This window comes from Pan troglodytes, chromosome 1 (genome assembly GCF_028858775.2).
Source record: "Pan troglodytes isolate AG18354 chromosome 1, NHGRI_mPanTro3-v2.0_pri, whole genome shotgun sequence".
In the NCBI taxonomy this organism is placed as follows: Eukaryota; Metazoa; Chordata; class Mammalia; order Primates; family Hominidae; genus Pan; species Pan troglodytes.
Window position 1 is genome coordinate 19,009,206 of NC_072398.2, and position 21,252 is coordinate 19,030,457.

The 21,252-nt window shown below is 45.1% G+C and overlaps 1 protein-coding gene across 1 annotated transcript in view; it reads right to left on the reverse strand.

Annotated features, from left to right (window-relative positions):
- The window catches only part of GALNT2 (polypeptide N-acetylgalactosaminyltransferase 2), a 215,317-nt gene that overhangs the window by 102,757 nt on the left and 91,308 nt on the right, over nucleotides 1-21,252 (reverse strand). Inside the window, exon 2 of the mRNA XM_003308809.6 lies at nucleotides 1,562-1,655. Coding sequence (XP_003308857.1) covers nucleotides 1,562-1,655 — 94 coding nt within the window. The remainder of the gene's footprint in view (nucleotides 1-1,561; nucleotides 1,656-21,252) is intronic.

The window sequence follows — 21,252 nt, forward strand, 5'->3', positions numbered from 1 at the left end:
ACATCATATGTCATTAGAGAATTGAAAATAAAAACAAAAGTGAAATACTACTCCACACCTATTAGAGTGGCCTAAATCCAGAACACTGGCGACACCAAATGCTGGTGAGGATGTAGAGAAACAGGAACCCTCACTCACTGTGGTGGGAATGGAAAATGGAACAGCCACTTTGGAAAACAACTTAGCAGTTTCTTACAAAACTCAGCATACTCTTACCATATGATCCAGCAATCATACCCTTTGGTATTTACCCAAATGAGCTGAAAACTTATGTCTACACGAAAACTGGTACATAGATATTTATAGTAGCTTTAATCATAATTGCCAAAACTTGGAAGCAACCAAGATGTCCTTCACTAGGTGAATAAACAAACTAATACACCCAGACAATGGAATGTTAATTCATTAAGAAATGAGCTATCCAGCCATGAAAAGACATGGAGGAACCTTAAATATATATTAAATATTAATATATTAATATATTAAAATAAATATATATTAGATATATATTACTCAGTGAAAGAAGCTAATCTGAAAAGCTGACATACCCTATGATTCCAACTGCCTGACATTCTAGAAAAGCAAAACTTCAGAGGCAACAAAAGGATCGCTGGTTGCCAGGGGCTGGGGGGAGCAAAGGATGAATGGGCAGAGCACGGAGGACTCTTTTTTTTTTTTTTGAGACGGAGTCTCGCTCTGTCGCCCAGGCTGGAGTGCAGTGGCGCGATCTCGGCTCACTGCAAGCTCCGCCTCCCGGGTTCACGCCATTCTCCTGCCTCAGCCTCCCGAGTAGCTGGGACTACAGGCGCCCGCTACCACGCCCGGCTAATTTTTTGTATTTTTAGTAGAGACGGGGTTTCACCGTGTTAGCCAGGATGGTCTCGATCTCCTGACCTCGTGATCCGCCCGCCTCGGCCTCCCAAAGTGCTGGGATTACAGGCGTGAGCCACCGCACCCGGCCACGGAGGACTCTTAAGGCAGTGAAACGACTCTGTATGATACTACAATGGCGGCTAAACGCCATTATGCATTTGTCCAAACCCACAGAATGTGTAACATCGAGAGTGAACCCTAATGTCAACTAGAGACTTTGGGTGATGATGACGTGTCAATGCAGGTTCATGGATTGTAACAAATGTACCACTCTGTTGGGGGATACTGACAATGGAGGAGGTTGTATGTGTGTTGAGGGTGGGGGTGCAGGAGGTATACAGGAATTCTCTGTACCTTCCCCTCAGTTTTGTTCTGAAGCTAAAACTGCCTTAAAAAATAAAGTCTATTAAAAATATTTCATGAACTAATATATACTAATATATACTTTCTACTTCAGTCTATTTTTATTTTCTTTTCAACACATTTTGGTCACCTCCTATTAAAGTTTTAACTTGACCACCCACTAATGGGTCCGATGGAAGTTGGCAAAGCAGTGCTTTAGGGCGGTGTCTCCTGCTGACCTATGGAATCCAGCCTCTCCCCACAGACCACCTGCTCCAAGAGCCATGCTCAGTCCACTCCCAATCACGTGCTCAAAGCAAGATGGCTTCCTGGCCCCTGGCAGTACCTGGAGGGAGGGTCTCCATGCTTTGTGCTTTCTCTTCTCCATTGCTGTGATGAAGGTCTTTCTTTTTAATGGGGTCAATTTCATTCCAGTCCTCCTAGGGGAACAAAGACACTGAATGAGTTGACTTGTTCTTCAAGCACACCTTCGTTCATCAGTTCAATACATACCGAGTCTTAGGAGAGTTAACACTTGGCCCTGGGGATGCACTGATGAGCAGGAAGGAGGGCACATCTTAAAGACCCCACACACCAGAAATTGTTAGGGAGTCAAGATGCAAGGGGAGAAAAGTATGGGCATGACCTTTCCTAAGGGTTTGCATTTCTCTCTTCATTTTATATTTGTATTGCTTATCTGTGGGAAGGAAATACTCCAAAAACTCCCAGGGCTTTGGGGATTTGTGAGGGTGGGGAAGCGAGATAGGGAAAGTGGATTAAATGAAATAATTCTAGAGTGGTTAAATTAAAACCATTAAAATGAAGGTAGCTCTCCAGACATCTTAGGTGGTTTATGGACATCTTAGGACCAGATTCTCCCTAAGGGCTCCTTTGAGCTCCCCTCAGAGAGTGTTAAATGATTTAATTCCACTGACTAACATAGGAGCAGGGGGTAGGGCCACCAAGCTTTTTCTAGGACTTACTCTAATAGGACTGCCAATGAAACAGAGATACATATTAAGGACTCAATGTGAAAACAGAATAAGATATAAGCTCTGGCAGAATTTATTCAACTCATCTGGGCAAACAATTTACTCTAATTTATCAACATTAAATCAGACTAAATAACAACTGCACGACCACAGAGCTAAATATATATTTTCCACCACTGGGAATCTGATTTCTGTGACTAAAATAAGAAAGGTTTCTGTATATAACCCAAATCAGAAATAAGCCATGGCTAGTAATTTTCCCACCAGACTCCTGTGAGCCAAGCATTGTCAGCTGGCCATTTTCCTGAGCAGATGCGATTAGGCGGATACGCAACAGTAATCCCTCCCTGTGGGGCGGGGAACCCAGCTCTCCCCGGGTTTATTCCACCAGCACTCCTCTGGACCAGTGCGGACTGTGTGCTGCACGCACGTTCACCACTGGAGACGTTTTGGTTCTTTACTTAAAACGTAAAGTGAGATCTGCAGAAGGGTAAACCTCAGGGCCTGGGCCAAATGACACATTTTTTCCAAATGCAACTTGCTTTGCCAATAATCTGCATTTTTACTCAAGAGGTGTGGTAATTAGATAGAAACTGTGCCTAAGACTCCCCCATCTCTTGGCTAGCTTTTGCTTCCGTTGCTTCTCTAATGAGGCGATACAGCTGGGTTTATCACATCAGGGCTGCCGTGAAAATGGCAGGAGGGGAAGAACTGTAGCCTTGGCGGGCTGGTGAGAGAAACCATTCTGCAGCCGGGGGTCCAAGCCCCACCCACCCAGCAGAACACCTTCCTGGCCTTTAAGTGCCCCATGTACTTTTGCAAGTCTTACCCCACGCTGCAACAAATGTATTAGAATGCAGCTGTATCCCAATTTAAATAATTTTTACTGCAAAAAAGTTTTGAAAAGATATATTTATAACTTGGCTTTTGAGATTACTTGGCTATAAAGAAACTTTCAATTTACTACTGGCACTGATTTTGCGGGAACCCTGGCAGATAGGCAACGGTGAGAGAATTTAACCCACCAACTGGCTTTACAAAGTAAGGAGATACATGTGAATACGAAATCAGCAAGTAATGAAATTACCACAGTCACACTCTGCAGACTTTTAATTAAGCATTAATTTTTATTTTGAGGCTTGATTGTAGCATTGTGGCTGATAATTCCCACCTCTCAACCCCCACCTCAGCATCTGGCCTTCTATGTACACCAGCTAATGGATCAAATCATTTAAACTTGTAGCTGAATAAAATCAAAAGTGAACACTGCCAGTGGGGCTGGTGACTCTAGCATATTTTCTACATGTAAAAATAAAGTCATCATCTGTAGTCATTATCTGACATTTGCAGGTCAACCATCAGTGTTTTCCCAGAAAATAAACTTTTTTTTTTGTGCCCACAAATAAGATTGATTTGCCCACAGGTAACACTCCTCACCCTCCCTTCTTCCTTCCAATCAATGATGCCTACTATAAAACTAGTGCAGGGTGAGTTCATGCCCATATAATTAGGGCATGACAAGGTACCAAGCAGATGGAACAAGCCGTGCCATTTACGAATACCTACTATACGCCAAGCATTGTGCAATGACCCTCTCTCATTCCTGCATTTTATAATTCCTGTCTTACAATGAGGACACATAAGATAGGCTAAGCAATTTGTCCAGGTTACGCAGCTGGTAAAAAGCTAAATCTGGCCCTTTATGTAAGTCAGAGTGGGAATGACAGGCTAGGGCTCGATTTAAACTAAATTATAAGAGCCTGATTCTCAAAATGTCATAAAAACCCAAGAATACATTTCTAGGAGGTCACTCACATAGGACTGTTTTGTTCTGGACTCCCAGGCCAAAACCTGCAGATTATCATCTTAAATACCTGCTCCTACAGTAAAAATGGGGAAGGGGAAGAGGAGCCCCCAAGGAGAAGGAGGGGGAGGACAGTGAGGAGGAGGAGGGGGAGGACAGTGAGGAGGAGGGGGAGAGGGAAAGGAGGAGGAGGGGAGAGGGAGGGGGAGGAGGAGGAGGGGGACGAGGAGGGGAGGAGGCAGAGGAGGAGGGGAAGGAGGGGGAGGGGAGGACAATGAAAAGGAGGAACCACCATGGTGACTGCTGCCTAACACAGTATTTACGAGGTGCCAAGCCCCACTCTGGACACTGCACATATGCTCATCTTCCTGCAATGCTATTACTATTCCAATTTTACAGGTGAGGAAGCCAAGGCACTGAACATTTAGTGTTCGTATGAGGCTGGATCCACACCCTGGGGAGCTCAGGGCTGGAGTTCATGGTCTCAGTCATTTAGCTGTACTGCCTCTAGATAAGATAGCTTCCTCCCTCCCTCAACTAAATAGCCAAAGTTCAATTAAGACATTGTACTAACCATTCATCTCAGAATATGTCTGGTCACTAGAAATAAATTCCTACAAAGATGGCTGACTAGGTTCACTGGCTGATGGAGCACCCACACTCAACCCACCACTGGTCTGTAGATGCTTGTCTTGTCCCACTCTCTTCTCTCCACCCCTACCGAGGGCCTTGGCCTGGTATTAAGAAAGTCAGCTCCTAGAGACACAGCAGGGGCCAGGCATCTTGGCCTGTGCTGTGCAAAGACACCCACAGACAAGCGTGGGGAACAACGGCCCAGAGGCACAGGCCCCGCGTAGAACAGGGCCCCCAGGAAGGCTGTACACGGAAGTGGTACCTCGGTGGAGACCTAAGGGAGGCAAGAAGGAACAATGGGGACTAGCGGTGGTGGGTGTACCAGACAGATGGAACAAGGGAAAGATCAAAAACAGGAAGGCACGGAAGCGGCAGGATAGTCTGAGACCTTTATTCTAGAAGTATCACTATGGCTATAAGGTGGGGGCAGACTAGAGGGCACAAGAGAGCCCAGGAGGCCATTTCAGTAATGCAGCAATGGGAAGATGGCATGCTGGATCCAGTCCAGGTCCAGGAGGGACAGAGCGGAGACAGGTGCAGCTAGGAGGGGCTGGCAATGCAGCAGGAGGAGTGCGAAGGGGAAGAAGAATCAAAGACGGCCCCAGGTTTCTGACTGCAGCACTTCCTACACAGGTGTGATGTCCACCGAGAAGAAATGCAAGACAGTTGCTGGGGAGGGTAAGAAGCAGTGCTAGGAAATATAGAGGAGTTTGGTTTGGAAATGATGAAGCTGCTGTGAGATACCAAGAGGAGGCATCTGCAAACAGATGGAGGCACAAATCTGGGGTTGTGAAAAGGCCCCGGGTAATTAAAGTTACTGGTGAGCAGGAGGGAGACCACTCAGGGAAGGTGAGGTGTCAGTGCAGGGGAGAGGAGAGGCCAATGCTGCAGGGACAAGTAGGAAAGGAGGAGACCCCGCATGACACGTGGGGAGCAGCACTGGCCTCGGAGCCAGAGCCTTGGGTTCCAGCCACGCCTCTGCCAATGGCAGTGGGTGTTGGAGTCTAACTTCTCTAAGATTAGGAGGCTGGGCTCAATGCCTCTTGCACAGCGGGTCCCTGCCTGCCCAGTGTTCTTGTGTAGGTGATACATTCAGTTAGCACTTGGGGGTCTTTTACATTTGCTACCTGCTTCGCCCATGTTTGATATCCAAAAAGATTTCAGGTTCTTTGAGGGTAAGGAAAGCTGTCATATTCCTTCTGTATCCTTATGGTACCAAGTGCGCTGGTGGCCTTACAATAGTTGCTCAATAATAAATGCAGCTGAAAAAAAAAAAATCCTCGCCCTACTTACTCAGATTGATTGTACCGGCTTCGCCTACTCTGCAGTGGAAGTTTTTCGTTACAATCCCCCTCCCATACATTTACATACATTATAAGACTTATTTACACTAGCATCAGTGCTGCTCAAAAATGGAAATGTACTGAATGCAAATGTATGAAGAAGGCTCTTGCGCCCAGTAGCCACTGGTATCCTGGCTGTGCTACCAACAGATCTGTGTGTTTTCTCCCTTTTAAGGGGAAAATGATGCAGTGACAGACAGGTCCTCTTTTTAGTGACAAGTATAAACTGCTGAGATTAGACAAGTCGTGATGTGGTTTATGCTGGGTCAAAAGTTGCAGAGAATTCAAAGCCTGTGATCTTGTAAGCCCGCTTTGATTTCCCAGGATGCAGACCCATCTCTGCTTTCTTTCCACCACCCTCAAAGGAGGGATGTTGACAGTGAATGCAGAATGATTACCCCACAGACAGATGGTGCTTCAGGAAAGTGTAGACAAGGGAGGGCTCAGCAGCTCTGACCAAATACTGCATTCCATCAGGGAAGTTTAACCAGAGGTCTAGGATGCCCTGCCAACCAAATGAGAAACATGGGACAGGAGAACGCTGCTGCCCTGCCTGGCATCACCCCTTGGTCTGGAGTATTGGATGCATCCACACGCAGCCTCTGGAAAGACCTAGATGCCCTAAAGTACGGCGCTGTGGTCTTCTCTCCCTTTGTAAATGGCATCTGGGCCAGAGAATGAGAACTCTAAGTCTTCTCCTACTTACTAACTTACCCCAGATGGTAGTGATTATTGTTATTAGACATTTTAATCTGGTTCAAAATTATGTATCCTAAAACCTCAAAATATGTATCTCCCAAATTGTTCTTACAAATGCACACAACAGAGGCACAAATGGAATTAAACCAGGGCCATGAGTGTAATCAGACGGGAATCCGTGGCTGAGCGACGTCTACTTACCTGCCATAATCAGAGAGCACAGCAGCTCAAATTCATCCTATTTCTGAGTACATAAAATAGCAATGACATCTAAATACTATGACACTATTTTCAGAAGCAGTAAACCCAATAGGTGAGTTTATTAAATAGTTATGGAAACTAATTAAGTGTAAATATAGGTTTCGTTGTTGATAGAATATTCCCAGTATAATCTGTCTCTGATCCAAATAAGAAAAAAATAAGAAGTGTTCTTGGCTCAGTTGCCAAAGGCAAGTGGTCAGGGGAGTGGAGGAGGAAAGGCGCCGTGGGGATGAGGAGGTACAGTGGCTGGAAGATGAGCAAGACCCTTAGGCACTATTGATCGAATCTATGTGTGCAGGGCACTGTGCAGTCCAACCATTCGTTTCCCAGAGGATTGGGAAAAAGGATCCAGAAGGGCTACCTGACTTATCAACTGCTGCAAAACTCAGTAGCTTAAAACAATCAATGTTTATTACCTCACACAGCGTCTGAGGGTCAGGAATCTGAATGGTTCTGGCCCACGATTTCTAATGAGGCTGCAAAGATTTCGGCCAGGGCTGCTGTTCTCTGAAGGTTTGCCTAGGGCTAGGGTCTGCTTCCAAGATGGGTAACTCACATGGCCAGGAGGCCCCAGTTCCTCACTGGGGCCCATCCAATAGGGCTGCTTAAGTGTCCTCCCAAGAGGCGGCTGGCTTCCCCAGTGAATATGAGGAAGAGGGCACATACAAGAGCAAGGGAAACACGGTGATGCCTTTTATGGCCTAGGCTTGGAAATCACTCACTGTTGCCCTGTCACAGTCTGTTCATTAGAAATAATGAACCATGTCACCATGTCCAGCTCACGTGAAATCGGGTTTGGTGGAGCTGAGACTAGCCTCCAGTTTTGAGAGGAGGATAATAAAAAAATTGGTTAATATTTAGAATATTCTAAAACCACTACATTTATCAATGCCATAAGGCTTGCTAGTGGCAGAGACTGCTGCACCTAGCCAGTCATTTGTGTGGGACAGGGGTGGGGGGCAGGGGCTGTGAGGTGTTGGAAGCCCAAGAATTGAGTCACAAAAGCAGCAAAAATGTGGCTTCATCTCACGCTGATGTCTTACCCATGTCCAATATAAATACAATTACCACCTCTGGTAACATTTTTGAATTATGAAACACCACTAAAATAAACATGCTTACATACATAAAACTAGATAATAACAAAGAATAAATGTTATGTATATTGCTAAATCATCCAAAGCTGCTTCCATATAATTTAAATGGCGAACATCATATTTGTTAACAGAGACATAAAAATATTACTGCGGGAGAAAACAGAAAATAAATGGGCTGTTTTTAATCTCTGCTTACTGAAATATATGTTGTCACTGTTAAATTATTTCAGCTGACTAGAACATATGGTCAGAGGCAGATTAAATTACCGAAAATACCATCTGAATGACTACTTGATTCCCTTCTCATCAGTTGTCTAGTTTTCACTGTTATTTGATGACTTTTCAGTAATTACCACTACAGCCAATCCACACAGCAACCCTCAAGTTTTGAGGAAAAAAACAGGTTGCCAGAAATTTTTAAATGATGTAATAATTTATATTTCACAGCCCATTTCTCAAAAGGTAAGACTAAGCTAAGCTGCAAAGCTAAGACATTACAAACTAACTAAAATACTGTTCACTCGAAAGCAAATTTTTACAGAGTAGACTTAGTTTCCCGCTAAAGACCAAGACCTCCCCTGATCAAGCATTTTCCCTATAAAGTGACCCATGGGAGAAGCAGAAGGACTTATTTCTAATTCTTCAAGGTTGGTGTTCCACCAGGGTAGTGTAGAGGAATAATCTTCAGGTCTTCTCACAAGAAGGCAAAAAAACTTACTTTCCAAATAGGCTGTGTGACCTATTAATAAACTCACAAATTTAATTTTAACTCACTGGGAAAGGGTCCTGAAAAAAGAACACCAGAGTTAACTAGGTAATTTCATCTGGATATCTGTCTCCTCCAAATCTGATGTTGAAATGTGATCCCCAATGTTGGAGGTGAGGCCTGGTGGGGGTGTTTGCGTCATGGGGGTGGATCCCTCATGCATGGCTTTGTGCTCTCCCCATGGTAAAGGAAAGAGTTCACACAGATTTGATTGTTTAAAAGAACCTGGCACCTCCTCCCCTCTCTCTCTTGCTCACTCTCTTGCCATGTGACACACCTGCTCCCCTTCACCTTCTACCATGATGAAAAGTTTCCTGAAGTCCTCACCAGAGGCAGATTCTGTTGCCATGTTTCTTGTACAGCCTACAGAACCGTGAGCCAAATAAACCTTTTTTCTTTCTAAATTATCCAGTCTCAGGTATTCCTTTATAGCAATGTAAAACAATATACTAGGCTAGTAAGATCACTCTGAACCATGGCAAAAGTTCTCTTAAAACCAGAAGCCTGTACTGTGTAAAACACTGGTATCTATGCATTTATAAAAGAGATCAGTTTTTGCTTCTTAATAAAAATCCCCATTGAAAGCAACAACAGTTTGGTTTACAAGAAAGAGTGGTATCTTTCCTCCTACTCATCATTAGAATAGAAAGGGAACGTAATATACCCTAGAGACCAGAGACAGGCTTCATTCAGTCTCTTAAATATTTCTGAAGCATGTTTTGTGCCCCATGTAGCAGAAGTAGCCATGGGCCCTCCTAGTTTCATCATCTAGGGAGAACAGGTAAAATACAGGTAGAGAAGTAAGATCAGCCTACTGCAAGCTTTGAAAGCTCCAGCCCAACAGCTCCCAAAACCTCTACTTAGGCAAGAATCAAAAGATATGAAAGGTTTAAGAATGAAGACCTGGGTAGAGTACAGAGTGAGGAACAAGACAGAAAGGCCAAGTTTTGGATTTCCCAAGGCCTGTTCCTGCCCCGGCCAATATAATTACAACTTTAGGGAATGGGACCCAGCCTTGGGGGTTTTTCTAGAAGCTCCCAGGCAGTTCTCAGTGTTCAGAACCACTGGCTTCATCCATGCATTTCCAGTTTCACTTTCACTGCTCCAACTTAGTTTATGAAACTCAATGCTGCGAAAATGAGAGGAGGGCAAATTTCTATTTTGGATTCAAAGTCACAAACTGCTTTATACATACTCCACTTGCTCACAAATAAAAAATATGTTATGATAAAGGTCAGCACTTCACTTATTTTACTGTGTAACCTCAGAGAAAAACACGCTGGTGGGGAATAAAGTGGGGCTGCTCAACATTTGAGAACTGTAACAATGACTTGTGCTAAAGTCGTGAACTACAATCGCATAATTATTAATTCTCAACCATTTAACTTCTCTAACAGGCAGAAGGCCTGGTGAATCATCCTGCACATTCATTCCATGCACAGTCGGTCAATTGCCTTCATTTAACAAAAATCTTCCTATTTAAATCCCTATAGCTACGCACAGATGAAATGGCCATCGGTGACCCAGCCAGTTGAGTCTAGAACCTCTGGGCATAGAAAATGCAACTAGGAATAGTTTGCAAATGCACTGGCATATCCAGTAAATCCTGGTCTATCTCTATGACCTTAGGCAACTCAGGCTGCTTCTCTGAGCCTCAGTTTCCCAAGATATAACATGAAAATGTAAGAACCACTCTATCCCATCCCCTTTGAACTATAAGGCATGACACAAGTTAGACATTAAGTCCCATCATTAAGAACATTAAACTTGCCTTCTTCCAATCTGGGGGTCCAGCCTTTACTCCTCTTCCAGTTACTATTCAGGGCTACTAAACTTCCCTTCCTCTCCATAATTAACTCATTCAACAACTTGTTTACAAATTTATGCATACTTTACTTCTGTGGTCTTCCTCTCCCAAACCCATAACTCTCATCTAATCATGAGAAAAAACATCAAACAAACCCCAGATGAGGAATATTCTAAAAAATCCCTGACCAAGCCTCCTCAAAACCGTCAAGGTCATAAAAAAAAAGGAAAGTCTAAAAAAATGTCACAGTAAGAAGACATAATCACTAACTTCACTAACTGGAATGTGGTATTCTGGAAAACATATTAAAACAGAAAAAGAACACAAGGAGATGTTGTAAAAAATCTGAATAAACAGAGAACTTTAGTTAATAACATATCAATACTGGTTCTTTACAATAAATGAATCATACTGATGTAAGATTTTAATAACAGGGAAACTTGGTATGATATATATAGGAACTTTCTGCACAATGTTCCCCATGTTTCTGTAAATCTAAAACTGTTCTAGAAAAAAATAAAATTGTAAAAAATTACAAAAATGTGCGCATAATCCTATTTACCTAAAGGGAAAGCAACTACACTGAAAACTCCTGGGCCAACATCCGTCAATCATGTATTTCCTGGGTGCCTGTTCATTTTTAATGGAAATTTTAAGCCCTCTTGCCTCCCTCTTCATTCAAGAAAACTCAGGTACAAATCTCTTGATAAATGCTCACTCGAAAGCCAATCTTCCAATGAGAATAATCAGCTCAGCTCCGGGGACAGGAGGGGCAAGGCCTCAGAGGAATCTATTCCACACCACCATCCTCTCTTCAAGAGCTGCCAGACCATCCTAAACGTTTTAGCCCAGAGAAAGCGAGCACAAGGGATGCCACTCGCATGCAGCTTTTCCTCATTCCTAGGTCTAAATAAGAGTTTATGAAGCAGGTCAGCTCTTAGCTCCTGGTGATAACTTCCCATTCCTGAAGGCAAGAACAGCAGGTCCTTTAAGGATGATATATAATTCTAGCCCTAAGTTAGCTGAGTGCCCGACACTTTAAGGAGTCTTTTATGGCTCCATTTTCTAACACTTGCTCCGAGTCCACCGCCTCCCCAGTCAGGGGGTGGCACACAAAGCCCTCTCTCAACTGCAGCTCACTTCTTGTTCTGGGTTTCCCAACCACAGCTGAAGCAGGTTCTTTTACTTTAGAAAAATGAAGAATTTCTGCACACTGGACTAGAAAATGTCTCTTTACAAAAAAAAGGGGGGGGGGGATTTTAGAAAATTATTTCCCATGTGATTTATGTAAAAATCAATTGCATTTTAAAAATTTAAAAATAATCATTGCCAATAGGTAAGAAAAAAAGGTGGGAGGAGAGAGGTGAAGCCCTCAGGCAGCACTTGGTGATGAGCGGGGCCCAAGGGCCACAGTGGAGCAGCCGCAGGGAGGCCAGCAGGAGGCAGCCTCGTCAGCCGGCCAGGCTGCAGCCCTGCACATTTCACACCCCTGCTGCTCCACCGCCCCTTCCTCCCATCACCACCGTGCTCCTCCATGCTCGGCAGTTCCCTGACCTCCATGTCAATATCCCCGCAAGGCTGCTTCCCTCCCCACTTCACCTCAGCCCACAAGCAGGTCTCACAGAACTAAAGTGCAATGCTCCTTGTCACCAGTAGGTGCCACCATCTCCCATGACCATCTGGTTAAATCCTTCCCATGAGGGCCTAACTTCCATACAACTGGTTCCTTCCTAGGCCTGCTCTGTAACCACTGAGTCAGAACTGGCTCCAGGCTGGGAGTGGTGGCTCACGACTGTAATCCTAGCACTTTGGGAGGCCAAGGTCGGAGGACAACTTGAGCCCAGGAGCTCAAGACCAGCCTGGGCAACGTGGTGAGACCCTGCTTCTACAAAAAATTTTAAAAATTAGCCAGGTGTGGGGATGCACAGCTGTAGTCCCAGCTACTTGGGAGGCTGAGGCAGGAGAATCACCTGAGCCCAGGAGTTTGAGGCTGCAGTGAGCCAGGATCGCATCATCGCACTCCAGCCTGGGCAACAGAGTAAGAGACCCTCTGTCACCCCCCACTACCAAAAAAATAAAACACTTGACTCTGTTTTGAAGAGCATCTCCAAGAAAAAAAAAATGAGTCTCAGAATGATATGCAAAGAGCCCCAAGAGGGCTGAGGGTTACAAACAAAATGGAAAATTTGTAATTAAGCTTCTCCCCTGACTTACCTCATCACAAATCATTACAGAGTTGGAAATTCCTGGCAGTACAGCCCAGGTACAGCCAACCCAAGTGTGAGTGAGAGGGACTAATGCTTATTCAACATCCACCCCAGGCCTAGCACTAGTATGTTCTCTCTTTTACTCCTCACGACTCCCCCACTACAGCAATTCTCCCCCATTCTGAGGTTCTCTGTACAGCAATTACCCCTTATCTTCAAAGGGAGAAACCTCACACTTCAGTTGACTTCTCTTTGGGTACCATTAGAATTAGATCTGGATTTTGGGAAAAGGGAAGAAAGCAGGGAAGTTGGGGGAGAGGAGAGGCTTTCCCAAGCTGCCCTGGGAGACAGCAGATGGCAGAGACCAGCACATCACACCCACTGGTCACAGCAAGAAGGCAGAGACAAGACATGTCCACGTGCTCACTGAATCCCTGGAGTCCACTGTCCTGCCGCCATCTCTCCATGGCAAGGCCAAGGCTGTGCAGCTCAGGACTGATAAAGCAGGCATTTGAAAAAGGCCTGATAAATCCTTTCAAAGTTAGTAAAATGATATGACCCACGTGGGATATTTAGAAAGATGGTGAAAGTAGCTAGAGATGAGAAACACCGTGTGAGGCACACCATGCAAAATGTGTGCTATCTGCACCCAAGAAAAAGAAACTCATGAGTGACGCTGCGGGGAGGAGTGCCTGAAAAAGTTCCTAACAAACAAGAAATACATAGGGACTGTATGTTTCTTTTTATTCATTTAAAATGTACATTTTCTCATTAACATTTTCTTTGCTCAGGGTTCAGCAGCTATTAGCTGTGTGACTGTTACCCCAAAACCCTATAAGGATTGTCTTAATCTATTTTTTTCAAAAGGTCTCTTTTTTTTTTTATTAATTACAAATTCTTCTTTCACAAAGGATTTGTGCAGAGGACACTGTCATGGCTTATTAGCCCACTTTAAAGACAGGTAAACACAGGGGTTAAGGTGGTTCATACAGTCCCATCAAAGCCCAGACTCCATGTCAACCTGATCCAAAACAGTGGTCTTTCCACAGTTGCAAGCTCTTTTCTTAAAAGGTTATTTCAATCAGATCACAGTAGCTGAGTGGAGCACGTTCACATCATGCTTAATATGAGTGACCTACAGCAGGACTCCATACAGAAACCTCCAGCCCTGTGGGGCATCTACCAGCCCTCTCCAGGGGCTCTGGCTACTCCGAGGGCCTCCCTCCCTCTCGAGTGCTGCCCTGGGACAGGTTGACCAGTGCCATCCAGGGACAAGCTGTGAGATCCCCTACCTCTGGTGCCACTCATTTGTAAGTCCATTCTCTGCCTTCAACAGCTGGGACATTCTCCATACTATCTCAATACTTGGCATCACAACCAGGCTGCAGATGTCTCACTACCTTATTTTAAAAGCAAAAGGACACAGTGTAAATTAAACCTTATCGGAAAGCAACTTGGCTTGGCATCCAACATCAAGAACTAGAAAGCGACTGAAAATCTTTAAGCCAAGAAATCTCACTTCTGTAAATTTATCCCAGTGAACTAACCTAAAATAAGGAATAAATCTTATGCACAAATACTGCAGCATTATTTATAAGAGAAAAAACAGAAGAAACTTAGAACATTCACCAATACAACGTTAATTTCTGTTAACAGCCCCTTCAAAGAATACTATGCGCCCATTAAAATTATAAAGATCACAGAGCCACATGCAAAATGCTTACGTTAAATGAAAAAGCAGGAGACAAAGTTTTATGTACACAATGAAACAACTATATAAAAATCTGTATCCATATGGATTAGCCTGGAATGAAAGGCACTGGAATAAAAATGATTGTGTTAAGAGTGGAGAATGATGAGTGTTGGCTCTCCTTCTCAGACTTTCACATGTTCTTTAATTATCTTCATGAATTGTTGAATAGTTTTAAAAATTTAGCCCAGACATGTTAAAGTTGGAACTTCGACCTTATGCAGTATTTCACATCATTAAGGGATCTTATCTGGCCAGTGGTTCCAAATGCTGCCCAAAGCCACTACAGGAACCTATGGGGCAGGGGACACAAAAGCTGTTTCTAGAAACAGGTGTGAGCTGACCTCTGCTTTTAAGGTTTGGGGTCCAGGCACTACTGTAGAATCTCAGGTAGCCTCCCTTCTCCCTTGGAATTAGAAAAAGGGCTGAGAGGCCAGGCGTGCTGGCTCACACCTGTAATCCCAGCACTTTGGTAGGCCTAGGCAGGTGGATCACAAGGTCAGGAGATCGAGACCATCCTGGCTAACATGGTGAAACCTCTCTACTAAAACTACAAAAAATTAGCCAGGCGTGGTGGCGGGCGCCTGTAGTCCCAGCTACTCAGGAGGCTGAGGGAGAAGAATCGCTTGAACCTGGGAGGCAGAGGTTACAGTGAGCCGAGATCACACCACTGGACTCCAGCCTGGGCGACAGAGTGACTCCGTCTAAAAAAAAAAAAGAAAAAGGGCCCAGAGAGCACCGTGCTGTCCTGGGCAAGGAAGAGATCACATGATCGGATGCAGTCCGCCAAGCCTGCTGAGGGGCTCATCTCCTCTATGTACATCACTTTCCCTACTGAATCTTTGCTTTCTCCAAGAAACGGGTCAAACACCAAAGTGATCTTGAGCGCTTATCACCGCTGTTAGCAGTAAATGTGTACAGGGAACTCGGGTGCTGACAGTGCATGTACGAGCAATCACACACACAAGGAGAGAAAGCAAAGCACCGGCCTCTACTGGGTACTTCCCCATGGGCCCGACGGCCCTTCTGCCCCCAACCCAGAACATGGAAATAACAGCGACAGTGATGCCACCTTCACGGAACTGGCATTTACCAGGGATTTTCCACGTGCCAGGCATTGTAGAGGAGCTACACGTGTGCGATTGCAGTTACGTATGTGTTCTTCACAGTATCTTTGAGGTATGGTATTTAATACCCCTTTTATTAAAAAAAAGATGACAAAACTGAGACCCTCCCAAAAAAAACAAAGTCAAGAGCACACAGCTAACAGGCAGTGTATCCAGTGTCACATCAGGCTGTGACTGGCCCAGAGTCCAGGCTCCATCCACCACCCCCGGCCAGTTCTGGGACAGACAGACTGACCCCGTGTCCATGTGGTTGGGAAAGCTAAATCCAATAAGCTCACTGACACCAAGTGACTGGCACAGGCCTGGCCCACAGCAGCCAAGACAGTCAGTGGGGACTGTCCCTCTTTCCTCTTAGCTTCCCTGGTCCAACTTCAGAAAACAGTAATTTTACCAAGATCTACTTTTAAAGGTTGCTTCTCCTTTCCACACACTTCATCTCATTTGATCCTGATGGGAAAGCTGAAAAGACAGTGAGCTGCTGTGAGCAGCTCAGGCTTCGAAGGCAAATTCAAATTCCTGCTCTGGAGCTCGTAGCAATAGGACCATGTTTTCTATCCACTTTGATGTGGAGGAATTAAATAAAAGGACATACATGATGATGCTAGCAGTGTCTGACACACAGAAGGCTCTCAACAAAAACTGAGCCCAGAGCCACACGACCGCCTGAGAAGTTACACTGCACCTCCCTCGTACAGCTGGAAACGCTAAAGCATGAGAGATCGCCGGAGTGACCTCATCCCATGCTCTCTGATGAGCAACAGCACTGGGAACAGTCACTGCTCATCTTTCCACTGCACCTCAGCCCCATGGAGTCCATGGAATTCAGGAGTGGCCAGTGGCCCACAAGATGTGCGCACTCCATGGAACTTGTTCCAAGTGGGGCCTGGATCTCACCTCACTGCACATGAAGGTTGGGGGACTTAACAATTCCTTTGACAAAAGTTTGTTGTTGTTGTTGTTTTAATGCAGAGTTTCAAAGAACATGTTTACCTGATTCTTATCTTTCTGTAAGCCAAAGATTCACATGTCCACTGACTTAGAAATGCAGGGGTCAAGGAGAACTTTCCCCATCACCCTCTGAAGGTTCACTGAAAACTCAACTCGAAAAAGTCAGATTAATTAGAGAAAAGGCATACACATTGATTTAATGTGTACACACAGGAGCCATCAGAATGAAGACCCAAAGTTACAGGGGAAATTGTCCATTCTCATGCTTAAGTTCAACACAGTATGGACAGTCATGTGGAAATGTGACTGGACAAAAATGGTAGGTTCCAATGCCAACAGACCGAGTGGGGAAGCCCAGCAAGGCCTGTCCACCTAGATTCTTCTCAGCCTCTCTGAGCAGCATTCCTTCATTCCGGGTTGGGGCAAGACCCTCTCTGGAATGGAGTGGAGGGGTAGGTCTTATGACCTACAGTCAAACAGGTAAGTCACATGCTGTTTTTATAAACAGTATTTACATAGGAAGGCAGAGGGAAAGTTACCGCTGCATTTTCAGGGTTGATGGCTGGCTTTGGGGAAAGCAAGTTCTGGTTCCTAGGACCTGTTTTAGGGAAGAGGGATTCTAGCTTCTATGTAGGAATTCTAGCTTCCATGGGCAGCCTTGGGGAGAAGGAGACTGGCAGCTGGAGGGCAGGAGAAAGCGAAAAACTTTTGCTTCTGAGGCCTTCATTTTGGGATATTGTTTTCTGAACCCTAAGGGAAACTAGAAAGAACTATATTTAGAATTCTAAAACTTTATAAATTATTCATCCATCTTAGTAGCATCACCCAGAATGCTAAATTCTCAGAGGATGAGAAAGAGTGTATGGAAAATGTGTGGAATATGGTAGGTGATCAGATACAGGAGCTTCATCCTAACACCCTGAAGAACCCGGCATGTGTTGGACCAGATGAATTAAGTGCTGGGAGACTTAAAGGAAGGCTGGTTAGTCTTCAGTGCTTGTGAAAATCTGCAAAGATCACTTGAGTCAAATCTATAAGAATGTGGAAACTCATTCACGTCTATACAAGCTTGTTCAACAGTACTATAATCCTGAATCTTACCAGCAAAACCAATGAACTGGAAGTGCCAAGATTTTTTTTAAAATTTTTACAGAATTTTGCTGGTCAGTCTTACTTTAATAATACCCCATATTATTCCAAAAAGGATTGGGTAGCTTAAAACAAAAGATCTAAATAGAAACACAAAAGAAATGGAACATGGTGATTGCAGAAATGACCAAGTAAAGATGCTGTGGTCAAGTTGAATTTTTAAACTCTGAACTTCCCAGAGACAGAAGTAAAATAAGTAATAGAAACAAGAATTAAGGTGTAATGAGATCAGTTATGGCCCAGAGACTTCATGTATAGTCTCAATTAACTTCACAACAATCTCAGGAAGGCAAGTGTCATCATATCCATTTCACAGATGAAGAAATGGATGTGAGTCACCCGCCAAAGGCACAATGGTCAGAGAGCAAGTCAGAATCTCAATTCAGGCTGGACTTTGAAGCCTGTGCTCCAACCAACCATATGCTCACCATCCAAATAAAGTCATGAGTATCTTAAGAGAGACTGAAATTCAGCTGCTAGATTCCAAAATGTGCCATGAAAAGAATGGATTTTGGGGACTGGACTGCAGTGGATTGGAAGTGGCCATATTTCTTTGCCACGTCTGCACAGACAGCTGGAGTTGGCCTCTGGACTAGGCCATGTGATTTGCTTTGGCCAATTGGATGCCAGCAACCACGAGGCAAGGAGGGGCTTAATACACACCTGCACATTGGACGTGCCCTCTTAGAATGCTGCCCTGAGACCACCATGGTGTAAGGAAGCTGGTCTATGCTACTGGGGCATGTGGAGAGTTGAGGAGCCCCAGACAACAGCTAGCAAATACTATAGGACACGTGAGGCCACCTTGGACCAGCCAGCCAACGCTGCTATCACTTGACCACAAGGCACACGTGAGACCTGGGGAAGTTAGCAAAAGGACTGCCCAGACAGTCACAGGATTGGAAGAAATAATACATCATTCCTGGGTTAGGCCATTCCACTTGGGACAGTTTGCTAGGGATCAAAGGTAACTGAGACATGAATGCAGAGTGAAATAATACAGGAAATCCTCAACAACAACTTCACAATAGATAGGAAGTAGACTGTATATGGCTGTTGCCCATAAAAACACTGGAGACACAACATGAAAGGGCAGTTCAGTCAAAAGGACTCTGTATGGAGCAAAATCTAGTACTATCCACAGTTTGTACCAAAAAAACCCTATTTGGGTTGTTATATCCCCTTCTGTAACACAGAAAAAGAGTCTAAGAGAGCCTGCGCATCCACAGGGCTTTTTAAAACAGCTTTTGAGCTTTAAGAGCCATCTCTGATAGAACCAATTTATTCATCTGAAAGTTTTTTGTTTTTTTTTTTGAGATGGAGTCTCAGTCACCCAGGCTGGAGTGCAGTGGGACCATGTTGGCTCACCGCAACCTCCATCTCCTGGGTTTAAGCAATTCTCCTGCCTCAGCTTCCTGAGTAGCTGGGATTACAGGCGCCCACTACCACGACCGGCTAATTTTTTCATATTTTTAGTAGAGACGGGGTTTCACCATGTTGGCCAGGGTGGTCTCAAACTCCTGACCTCAGGTGATCCACCTGCCTTGGCCTCCCACATCTGAAAGTTTTTTTGAGTCTTCTGCTAGGAAGAAGAGATGCAGAGATCATTGTATACAGGGAGGCCCTGGCCCTCAGAGATCAGAGGTGAGTGCAAGGCATGGTGTGTGATCCTGGCCACGTCCAACGCCCTTCCTAAGGCTCACTCTCGCCTACAGAATGGGGATAGTGGTCAACAGTCACCACAAAGGATTTCTGTAGACACCTGGTACAATGCCTGGCCCATCCTACATGTTTGATAACATCAGGAATTGTTATTAGCACTAGTGTAAAATCTTGATACTAACAGTAGAATCATTTCACTATGACAGAGACAATGGGTTGGAGAAGCACTTCGTGGAAGGGAGTGAGGAAGGACTACGAGGAGATGATGGTGGTCATCCTGGAGAAGGGATAATGGTCTGATCAGTGAGCAGAAACTAAGGACACTGGCCTAGGAGTGGGGAGGAGGGAAGCACCTGGGTGGTGCGGCTGCTGGATTCAGACGACACCCCACAGAGAGGACTCCCCACTCCCCTTGGCAACTCTTGGCAGTCCCAGAAGGCACAGCAGCTGACTCCTCCAGAGTAGGAGCAAAGCTCTAGCAAACAGGGATCCAGCCAAGGGCCAGCCAAGCTGGCACTTCCAACAGGTCCACAATGAAACAGCGATTCAAGGAAGAGGAGGGTCATTGCACCCAAAGCCAGCCAGCCTGCAGGTGGGGGGAGGTAGACTCGGTATCTTCTTCCTCAAGCTGACCGACAGGCACTTGGCCTTACGCCACATGAGACATGCAGTCCATCACCTTCACCACGTACAGCCTGCCCAGTGGGAACCACAACGGCTCGGGGTGATCTGGCACCCTCAGGTCACTGCACACTTCACGGTTTCCCCCTACCCCATGTAGGCTCAGTGTGGACCTCATGGCCCAAACTTAGAGCAAAGTGACCATCCCCTCCCCTCTGAGAAAAGTATGACACATCTGATCCTCAACTAACCAGACTTTAGTTTTAAGCCTCTCTTTCAGAATAGGTAGAAATGAAAAGCAGGGATCCAAACAAAGAAACGAAATAATTGGGTGAATTTCTCCGGTTGACCTAGCCTCACACTCAGGGTCTCTTTCTTCTGATCCTTCTAATAAACTCAGGGGAGTGCTGAACACTTTAAGAGAAAAAGCAGTAGAAGGCTTTGGCTTTGTGTGCAAAGATGAGATATCATGGGCATTAAATGTGATTGCGGAGAAAGGAGCAATCATTGACCAAAACCCTGTCAATTCCCAGGTAAATAAAGCCTCACATCAACAGCAAAGGGTGCAGCCAATAGGGCAGGGGTACAGCGTCCTTTCCCACGGCTGGGTAAACTCAAAGGAATGTTTGCGGATTACAGGTTAAAGTGTACGCTTTTTTGAATGCTCTGATTCAACCACTACTCTCTCTCTCATCCAAAAGCAGTGTCAGCAACCTCACCAGACACATGCCACCTGCCCCTTCACCTACTTCAAACATCTGATGTAAGAATAATAAATTGCCGTAGAGGCCACTGAAATCCAAAGCGGCATGGGGGCTGGGGCACTGCTCAGACACACTAGGTCCAAGGCTCAATCCTCTTTGTTGCCAGCTATTCACGACCTCGTGTGCAAACGAACAAAGCCTTTCAGATGGCATTCATCCAACTCACTTGCAGGCTGATGGTACAAAATCTTTATCTGTGATGGGAGGTGGCGGGGTGGGTAGGGGGTTGCAACATGCAAGAGCTTCCAGAAGGAGAGAAAGGACCTGAAAGGCTGCTGATTTGCAAGCCTGACTTGGTTTACGTGGAGGGAAATGACAGGAACACTTACAAGACACTTTGCCAGAGCCCCAGGCCTTCTGTCCCATGGGGCATCTCCAGCTCCGTGGCCCTGACCAGCTGCTTCCAC